The sequence below is a fragment of the Rhipicephalus microplus genome, chromosome X (assembly GCF_043290135.1).
Source record: "Rhipicephalus microplus isolate Deutch F79 chromosome X, USDA_Rmic, whole genome shotgun sequence".
Taxonomy (NCBI): Eukaryota; Metazoa; Arthropoda; class Arachnida; order Ixodida; family Ixodidae; genus Rhipicephalus; species Rhipicephalus microplus.
The window spans coordinates 272251645-272262500 of NC_134710.1; the positions used below are offsets into that span (position 1 = coordinate 272251645).

At 46.4% G+C, this 10856-nt stretch overlaps 1 protein-coding gene across 1 annotated transcript; it reads left to right on the forward strand.

Annotated features, from left to right (window-relative positions):
* Nucleotides 1–41: 41 nt before the first annotated feature.
* On the forward strand, nt 42–10459 carry peng (Pumilio and CPL domain-containing protein penguin). Its single transcript, XM_037414006.2, has 2 exons — nt 42–1607; nt 9899–10459. The coding sequence occupies exons 1-2, from the start codon at nt 144–146 to the stop codon at nt 10418–10420; spliced, it is 1986 nt and encodes a 661-aa protein (XP_037269903.2). The 5' UTR covers nt 42–143; the 3' UTR covers nt 10421–10459.
* The last annotated feature ends 397 nt before the right edge of the window (nt 10460–10856 follow it).

Sequence of the window (10856 nt, forward strand, 5' to 3'; positions counted from 1 at the left end):
GTAAGCATTGTGGCTGCCGTGTCTGGCCGTGTCACCATCGACATGAAGGAAACATTCATTGCACGCACGGAGGTGATTGCACGTGTTGTTCAGGCGCTCAACGTGTTTGTTGTCCGAGTTTAGTTAGGCCCGTGCTGTGCGCAATGAAAACGAAAAAAAGTGCATTCAATACTGCCGCAGTTCCGCCACCAAAGTCCTACAATGTAACGAAGTTGCCGAAGCAAAAACGTGTTGACATTAATTTATCTCCAAAGGTGAAGAGTGGTGAACCAGCAGGAGACGTCAAAGGCAAGTATGCGAAAACCGGCAGCCGGAAAATATTCCCACCTACAGCTGGTAAGCTTGGCAAGCATGGAAAATCTGGCAGTGCTAATCGCAAAATGGCGCAAGCAATAAGTGAAGTACCGAGCGAAGCTGCTGATGAAGCGAAGAGTGCGACCGACCAGTTAGATCATCGTCCACATAAGCGTGGTCCAGAAGGCAACAGCGATGATGCATCTGAGCCGAAGAAAATCAAGCTGATTGAAATGAAGAAGAAGGAGAGAAAACAAGAACGAAAGAAGCACGAGAACAAGTTCTACGAGATCTCCAAAGCAGCGAAACGAATTTGGGAAGATTTGCGACTGAAGTCCTGCACACCGCAAAGGCGCGAGGAGTTGCTGAACCAGCTGGCCAAAGTAATCAAGGGTAATATAAAGCAGTTAATCTTCGCACATGACACGTCCAGAGTGATCGAATGCATGGAACACTTGGGAACGCCAGTTCACCGCAATATGATCTTTGATGAGGTCAAAGACATCATCATTGCAATGACAAAGTCTAAATACGCCAAGTTCATGGTGAAGCAGATTCTTCGGAACGGTTCAGCTGAACAGAAACAGCACGTTATTCGAGCATTCAGCACACAAGTCGTGAGTCTACTGCACCATGTAGATGCTGCGGCCATCCTAGAGGACATCTACAACGAGTATGCCAATGCCTTGCAGCGTTCCCTAATGTTGCAGGAGTTCTACAGCCGCGATTTCGCCCTGTTCAAGAGAGACAAGGTCATCACTTTTGCAGATGCCCTAGCCGAATCCCCAGATTCTGCCAAAATGATTGAAAATCTGAAGGAGACACTCATGAAAATCATTGACAAGCCAGTGCTTCGGCACAGTATCATACACCATCTCATGCTCGAATTTTTCAAAAGTGCCGATGCCAACTCCAAGTCCGAAATGATTCGAGCACTTGGAGGTTCGCTTGTGCAAATGGTGCACACGAAGGATGGTGCACGTGTCGCCATGCAGTGCATCTGGCATGGAACTGCAAAAGACCGAAAGACGATAATCAAGTCGTTCAAAACGTACGTTGCCAAAATTGCCCGAGAAGAGCATGGCTATATGATACTTCTATCCATATTTGATTTTGTGGACGACACAAAACTCATCGAAGGAACCATTATTGCAGAGTTGTTGAAAGAGCCTGTTGAATTATTGATGGATGCACATGGGCTCAGAGTGTTGGCATACCTCGTTGCACCAAGGGACTCTCGCATATTTCACCCTCAAGTTGTTGCCATTCTGAAGGAGGGTGACAGCAGTAACACCAGCAAAAAAGACCCAGAGGTAAGTCCAGCTGGTGTAATTGTCAGTGTGCTTAATGAAAAATTCAAGGAAGTGGTAATCGCTGCTGCAGAATACCTAACAAAAGCTAGGTGTATTGGTAGCTTGTATGTGATGTCACAGATGCACAGCACGATGGCTTAGCACGCTGTGGTTAGCCTAATTCAGTGTGATAATGATGTCGCTGAAATCTTATTGGGTCGCCGTTGATGAATAATGAAGGAACCAGCATGCAGTGTACTGGTAATACTTGCATGACGTCACTGTGTTGGCATCCCACCAAGTTGGTGTTTTAGTGTGGCTGTTTAATGACTTCAGTGCAAGTGTTCTATACATCTATACAATTTAGCATAAGGGAGAGGCTGCAGAGGTGGGACAGTAAATATAATTTTGTCTATAAATGTTCATATCAGTTTTCCTGTACATTCTGCATATGGCACCAGTGTACTGGCATCTTTCATTTGTGAAGGTTTATGGTGTCCCACGATTCACGGGGCTGTCTCACATTGCGAGCTGTTGTCCCATGTCCTACATGAAATAGGAAAATCTTCAAAAACGACCTGCATATCACCTAATGGTTATTGTTCACCAGCGCCAGAAGTTCTACTGTATATGACTGCCCCGGTAAAAATGGGTTAGCTGCAAACACTCCCAAGCTTCCAAAAAGACTGCTGAGTAGCTCATTGTAGAGACAAATGCTTTTGTCACCGGCTATGTCAATACTACGTAAAAAAAAAACAAGCAGTGTCGGGTACTTCCAGGGCTCTTAGTCAGTAAAGTGTGGAACCTAAGTCATACTAAGTGTGTGGATTTTTAGGTTCATGGTAATAACGTTGCTTTGTGTATGAGCATGTTACAATGATGTATAAAATCGCTTTATTTACACAGATCTGTATTTAAACTTAAAGGATCAACTACTCGATTTCTCTCTTTCAGAGTTGACAAAATATTGCCAGAGAAAGTTTCTTGCCATAAGTTGGAAAATAAATTATTGCAGTCCATTTTTAATTGAGCTGTTTTGATACCTTTTAGCCTGTCAGTGGTCTCTAGGCAACCTCAGCCTTGATCCCTCCCACTGTGGCCATGTGCCCCAGAGGTGCAGCACCTGCATTATTGCAGTCTGAGGTGCTTTTTTAGGCGTCCATTGCAGGTTACATGCATCTTCCAGGAGCAGTGATTGTGAAAGGAAGTTGCATGAGGGTGAAGATTAAACCTCATAACCAATAATCATTAGCCCAACTTTTTAGCAGTATGCTATTAAACTAGAAGTGAAGAACAATGCTTTGTGAAAAAGGAAATTTGCCATAAGTGAGGACACGAGACTCGCTCCTGACAGTTTATCACATGCCTTCCAAGAACCAGGTTGAGGCGACAGGGAAAAACTATTTGCAAAAATGCTCTTGGCTGCTGGGAGAATTAGCATTCCTTGGTTTTTAGCCCCTTTAATACTGTAGGAAATGACAAAAATTGTGTCAAATATTGAAGAGATTTCGAAAAGGGCTACATAATGTCTACTCGTTAACAGTAGAGAGGTTCATTTTTGGGGATCTATGCCGTGGTATCCTGATATAATTGTGAACATATAGATGATTTTGCTAGAGCCTGCTGATCTCTAGCAACATTGGGCGTTCACCGGAAAACCACCCCTGGAAGCTTCCAGTTTCGCTTGTCTTTGCGTGGTTTAGTGTTTGTTGCTGGCTCGGGCTGCTTGTGTTCCGACGTTTTATGCGTATAAAATTGTTCCTTGAAGCGCTGGCAACTCGAGCACAGCTGTGTCAAGCCAGCATGCAGTCTACATGCATAAATTAATTTTATATGCTAGTCAAAACATTCCGTTTTCTGACCGATGACGATAGAAAGAGCGCCTGCATTGTAGCGATCACGCGAGAAAACTGAATTCTCACTAAAAGCGCGTAGGTTTGTTCTGCACTTCACCAAAGGCAATCTCAGCGTAGACTGAAGGCTCAGAGGCGATACTCAGACATTAGACTAGTCGAAGGCACACAATTACTGGGAACAGATCATGCAGCCACTGTCGTCTTACACCCGTGGCACATAAGTGTACTGACGCCTGAAATGGGCATCAAAATGTGAAAGCTAACACTGAAAATCCATCGCAAAGGTGTTTATTTTATGTTTTCAGCGATATCAATTATATGCATTGTTCGAAACAACACGGGACACAACATACCCGCACTTAACATGAATCGCCACGCAGTGTAGGTCGTGGTGGCCACGTTTCGTTGTCGTTGCATTTGATTTCTTTGAAAGCGACACCGGCGAGTGGGCTCTCATCTGTGCGAGCAAATGACTCATCGCCTGTCTTTTTGCCGCTAATGAACATCGCCTCATTCTAGCTAATGCATCTAGCTAATGCGGTGTGAACATGGACTGTAAATTTAGGTATGTTCAACTTGGAAGTTTGATTCATGAAAAGCTTACTCGTGAGTAAACTATAATAGTTCGCGTGACCCGGCCTGCAGCCGCAGTTGACGTCATCAAATCAGTACATTTATAATTTCGCAGTCATATGAACATTTCGGATCGCAAGCGATTCCAATCGCCGTTGATCCCTTCAAAAAGTATCCGATGTGACACAGGCGCAGAAATAAGCGTTTTATCCTGATGTTATATGCTTAGACAAAAACGCAAATATGTTCCCGGTTAAGCAGGAGGGAGGTTTCTAGTTCTCGTCGAAAAGCTGAATTGAACAACTTCACAATGCTTCGAGCGACTCTTCTGTATGTCGACGATGTCGGGTGTGCTTTGAAGACGCGACAAGGAAAAGACAGGTGGGCGCTGTCAATTCCCGGTCCGCATCTTCAAAGCGCATTCGCATCGTTGCCATGCGTAACCAAGTGGCCCAATTAAGTTCGCCGACAAACTTCTCCTGCATGCAGTTAATGCATTTTCTGTTTGTGTAGGCGCGACCACTATCAGAGGTAACACGGAGCAGGGAGCCACGCTCATCAGAACGCCATGACGGATATTTTGCGCGGCGCGCATCGGCCATGCAAGCAGTGTTGCCTGCACCTGCCGTGAATACATCGAGCCTCTTCATGTAGCCGCTACACGTTGCTGCAAAGGAATGCGCCAGAAGTACAGAGTAGCCAACTGAAACACCCCACGAAAACACCACCGGAACCATTGAAAAAGCATTGTCGGAAGTGCCGCACGGGTAGTCTGCCGGGGTAGGCCGGTCGGCACAAACATCGAAACTGTCTATATAATGATATGTTTGAGTATGACGTGAATGTTATGGAAAATTCTAATTGCAATTGACATATATTTTTTAATGAAGCATGCTTTCTGTGGCAGTAATGTACATGTAGCATGTAAATTAGATGGCTCAACCCCACCTACCCAATTTAAAAAGTTAGCCACATCATAATCATTATCATTATGACTTTAAGAGTTCTACTGGATGACCTAGATAGCCATCAGAGCTAAGCAGCGTCTTATGAGCTACGCTGCCGCTCTCTCACGTCCACTACCCGCTATGCCGACTCTGTACCACCAAGAGCCACTGGCCCCTTGGTCTCCACCGCAAGAGCAGACACTGTATCAACCACCCACGCTACAGCCATACAACCAGCCGTCCACAGCCACCCCATGGGCATCGGCACCAGGGGAGATGCTCAGACGTTCACCGACCCGCAAAACAGATGCATGGCGCACAGTAGGCAGACGTCCACTATGCTTTCACTGCGGAGGTGCAGGTCATATTGCCCGTCATTGCTGGCATCGAGGTGATTCATTCCATCCTCATCGACTTTGGTTTGACGGTCGACGTGCCAGCGACGAGTACGCTCCACGCCGTGACGACACCTCTTTCTATGGAGCCCATTCTGACTTTGAGGACGGCTGTACCACTGCAGAGGAGGCAATGCGTACTCACCCTCCTGGTCTGAGACGTCGATCTCGCTCTCCGTCTTCCGCGTGTTCGCCTTTGTCACACCGCCGCTCTATGCGGACCTTAATACAAGAAGGTCACCTCACCTAGCCCGCGCCGGGGAAACTGAGGGCGGCGACCTCCGGGGCAAGGTTGCAGGCCATAAAGATGACGACAAGCCCCCACAGCATGACGTCATACAGCTGATAAGCCGTGACAACGATGAAATTGTGACTGCCGACCTTAGTGTTCTTCTTGGCAGCCAGAAAGTGACAGCTTTAGTCGACACTGGTACCGACTTCTCTTTTAGTCAGGACCTCGCCGACAGCCTCAGAAAAGTGAACACGCCGTGGACGGGCCCCCATATAAGAACGGCAGGGGGCCAATTATTGATGCCCTCTGAAAGATGTACAACAAGAATTGACATCAGAGGTTCTCCTTTCACTGCGTCGTTCGTCGTTATCGCTGCATGCTGCAGAGATGTAATTCTTGGCATGGATTTTTTCATGGTAATATGGCGCAGTCATCAACATACCAGAGAGCTTTATTACGTTTTGCAACAGTTCGGGCTTACCCAATTCTTCACAGGCGTGACCAAACCAACTGCGTCTTACTGATGACGACATGGTTCTCCCTCCTAGGTCATGCACGATTGTTTCTGTGGCCGCCGCTGCCCAGTTTGACGCCGAAGGAGTTGCAAATCAAATAAGCTCGCTGCTCTTCACCCACGGTATTTCCGTCGCACGAGGTATCGTCAGAGTTGCTGCTGGACGCACAGACTTGCTGCTGACCAATTTTAGTGCCGAGCGCCGACACCTTCCAAAAGGCACGGCTGTCGCTTACATCGACGATGTCGTAGATGCCGAAGGCTGCTTGGCGGTAGTCGACGAGTCGCTAAATCTTGATTCAGCGCCTGTTCTGGACGTTAGCATTACTTTGCCGAAAGACGACCGACGGAGACTCCTTGAACTACTGGCCAAATTTCAAGACTGCTTTTCGACAACATCAAGAGTTGGCCACACGCCTCTAACCAGGCATTGAATAATTACCGAAGAAACAGCGAGACCTATTCACTAGAACCCTTATCGCGTGGCTCCAAAAGAATGTAAAGCGATACAACAGCAGGTAGACAGAATGCTTGAAGATGACGTCATTCAGCCTTCACAGAGCCCCTGGGTGTCACCTGTAGTCCTCGTTAAGAAAAAGGACGGCAGCCTGCACTTCTGTATGGATTACTGGAAGCTGAATCAGGCGACCAAGAAAGACGTATATCCACTACCGGGTATAGACGACTCTTTCGACAGACTTTGACATGCTCAATATTCTCTTCAGTGGACTTCTGAAGTGGATAATGGCAAATTGAGGTGGACCCGAGAGACCGCGAGAAGACCACTTTTGTAACACCAGATGTGTTATATGAATTTAAGGTCTTTCCATTCGGTTTGTGCTCAGCGCCTGCTACCTTTCAAAGACTCATTGATACCGTGCTTTCTGGGTTAAAGAGGAAAACCTGCTTCGTATATCTGGACGACGTCATAGTGTTCTCCGAAATGTTTGACGAGCACCTTGAAAGGCTTGAGATGGTCTTACGAGCCATACAGTCCGCGGGCCTGACGTTGAAGCCTGAGAAGTGCCACTTTGCTATGAATGGCTGCGATTTATCGGTCATGTCTTCAGTCATGCAGGTGTTCGTCCCGATCCTGAAAAAAATCGCAGCCAAAGAACAGTTCCCTGTGCCGACCGATGAAAAGGCTGTCAGACGCTTTCTCGGCCTCTGTGCATATTATTGATGATTTATCGCAGACTTCGCATGCCTAGCATTACCGTTAACTCGCCTCGTGAGAGAAGACGTCACCTTTGAGTGGAATAATGAAAAGGAAGCTGCTTTTAACGATCTTTGCCAGCGACTACAAACACCTCCAGTTCTTGCCCACTTCGACGAGAGAGCCCCTACGATGCTTCGCACCAATGCTACCAATGTTGGCCTGGGAGCTGTGCTTGAGCAGCAGCAAGAGGGCACAGAAAGGGTAATCCCTTACGCAAGCAGAACGTTAACACCCGCTGAGGCTAATTACTCTACGACTGAGAAGGAATGTCTCGCCGTGGTATGGGTGGTTACAAAATTTCATCCGTATTTATATGTCCGCCCCTTCAAAGCAATTAGCGACCACCACTCACTGTGTTGGTTAACAAATCCTAAAGACCCTACCGGCCGATTAGCGCGTTGGAGTCTCAGGCCACAGGAGTTCGATATGCAAGTCATACATAAGTCAGGGAAGCGACATATGCACGCCGACTGTTTGTCTCGTTCACCCATTGAGTCAGCAACCCTACCCGAGGAAGAGGAAACATCATTTCTCGGTCTCCTTGACACGACCGCCATTGCACAGCAACAATGTGACGACACTGAGTTGCTTGGCTTAATTACCTACTTGGATGGCAGATCTCGGAAGGCGCCAAGAGTTTTCGCAAGAGTATTGTCATCGTTTTGTTTACAGGGCGGAGTACACTACAAAATAAATTTTTCGTCGACGGGATCTGCCTATCTGCTCGTCATCCCAGCAGCCCTTCGCAACGAAGTACTCAAAGCATGCCACAACGAGGTTACCTCTGGCCACTTGGGTTACACGAGAACGTTGGCCAGGGTACAGCAAAGGTATTATTGGCCAAGACTAACGACAGCCGTGAAGCACCACGTTCGTACCTGTCTCGACTGCCAGCGACGCAAGTCACTACCAGCTAAACCAGCTGGCCTCCTGCAACCTGTACAGGTTCCAACGACTCCATTCAACCTACTCGGCATAGACATTTTGGGCCCACTCCCTACTTCTATTGCAGGCAACCGATGGGTTATCGTCGCGACGCATTATCTGACCCGTTATGCCAAGGCAAAGGCTATCCAGAGAGGCACAGCAGCGGAGGTGGCAAGATTTTTCATCGAGAATCTTGTACTGAGGCATAGTGCACCAACCGTCGTAATCACAGACAGAGGAACCGCATTTACGGCAGCTCTTTTGGGCCATGTCTTGATGCTGAGTGGAACAACGCATCGTAAGACCACCGCCTACCACCCACAAACGAACGGGCTGACAGAGCGTCTAAACAAAACCACTGAAGACATGCTTTCGATGTACGTAGACGTTGAACACAAAAATTGGGATGAAATCTTGCCTTACATAATGTTTGCATACAACACGGCCAAGCAAGAAACGACCCCCATGACACCGTTCAGCCTCGATCATGGACGGGAAGTACGAACAATGTTGGATGCAATGTTACCACATGAAGGCGACATCGTCCCGGACGCCGACACGTTTACGGAACGCACGGAAGAAGCTAGGCAACTTGCATGTTTACGGATCAGCCAGCAGCAAAAGTACGATGCAGGCGCTACAATGCTCACCGCAGAACAGTCGTCTACCAAACTGGCTACAAAGTATGGATATGGACGCCTGTACAGAAACGAGGACTTTCCGAAAAGCTCTTAAGAATATCTATACTTTGGACCGTACCTAGTGCTGCGACGACTGAGTGATGTCACGAAGTTGTTCCCGACAGTTCGTATAGTACAAGGCGTCGCCAGCACCATCCGGAACTCTTTCACGTAGTGCGCATGAAGCCTTACGTGAGCGAGTGATTGCGTGAGACTTTTCTTGAAAAAAAAAAAAAAAACTGCATTACAGACTTTGCATCGTGGCGATGCTCTTTGAGAGGGAGGAAAATGACGCGTGTCTACATGTGAACGAAAAAGATGATGGGGGATTTAGTGTACACGAGGTAGCAGGCCTCTAGCTTCACTAGAGACCGAAGAAGACGATCTTGTGGCTCAGCTGTTGAGAACACGCTGCTTTTGTTGTCTCAAGGTGTACCTGTGTTTTGTTCGCGTTGTACCGCGACAATATGATGGTTTTGGGACGTTAAATCTGATATATCAATCAATCACCTTGTCCAGATTACCAATTTCTCACTTTTCTTTAAGCCATTTTCATAGGTCATTAATTAGCTAACTCAATGAACGTGGATGTGATGAAAAGAAAGAGAATATTTGGTATCAGCATTATTCTCAGGACTCTCATTTTGTATGTGCTTTGACATGAACGCTGTCTATCGCTTCAGTGATGTATCACTGAAATGATGAGCATCGAAACAGCAGGCCTCAAGTGTCCTATCCCCTTATTGTGTTTGTCAAGAATTATGCCCCTGATAGCATAGGACTTAATGTCTGCTTATTTTTAAAACTTGCTGTCCAAGCATGTCAGGTTTGTTACTGCTATTCACATTCTGGCATGAAGATTTCTGAACTTGCAAACTTGTCCAATTAGTGGCAAAGTCTAACACTTTTATTGCGTTGTCTTGCCATGTTATGCATGCTCTTATGCACACATGTCCTTTTTCATTCTAGGTACGCAGGCAGGAACTTCACAAAACGTCTGCAAGTGGGCTTGCAAAGGCAATTGCCGACAACATCGAGGAACTCTTAACAGGTGGTGGCCCTACTGCAATAGCCCTTTATGTCATCCTGACAAGCATGACCACAAGTGAAGCAGCAGTTGCATTCAAAAGTATTGCGACGCTCCTTGATGCATCTCCCTACACGATTTCCAAGGACCAGGAAAGCTCGCACCTTTTTGACCAGGCCTCTGCACGTTTCTTTCTGAAAAAGATGGCTACCCATGACAAGGACATTGGTGACAAAGGACAAGATTCATTTTGTGGTGTAATCGTCCGTCATGTTAAGAAGGAAACTATGTCAACGTGGATTGGGTGCAACTTTGGAGCTTTTTTCCTTGTGCAGCTCTTGGAAACTGGTATCCCTAAAGCAATCGAACATGTTCAATCTGCACTGGAAGGAAAGCACAGCATTCTTAAGAAGGCTGACTTCAAAGGTGCTACAATTCTCAGAACGAAGCTGCAAGGCCTGTAGTGAGGACACATCCTAGAAAAATAAAAGTGTTCTTTTTTACTCCGGCTTTTATTACATTTATACAGCTCAGGCTATATGTGATGCAGCATGTTTGCTGTATTGCTGCATTTCATTTCTTAGGATAGCTCGATACAAACCAAAGTTCATCAAACACTGTAATTGCAGCTCTGCAAGCAAGAGAAGTCTCTGTGGGTAGAACTAGTGTTGTAACAGTAGCCATAATGATAAATAATCAAGAATGACCAATTTTGGAGCTACAAAAGTGTATTGTCAGAAGGCAGGTTATTAAAAACTACTGACAGCCAAGTCTTTGTTTGTGACTTATTCATTAATGAGTAGAACTGTGCTGATAATACACTCAGTCGTAAATGTTATATAACAATTATTGCTAGCATCGTTACTTATGACCACCTCTGGCATCATTTCAAAATGCCCA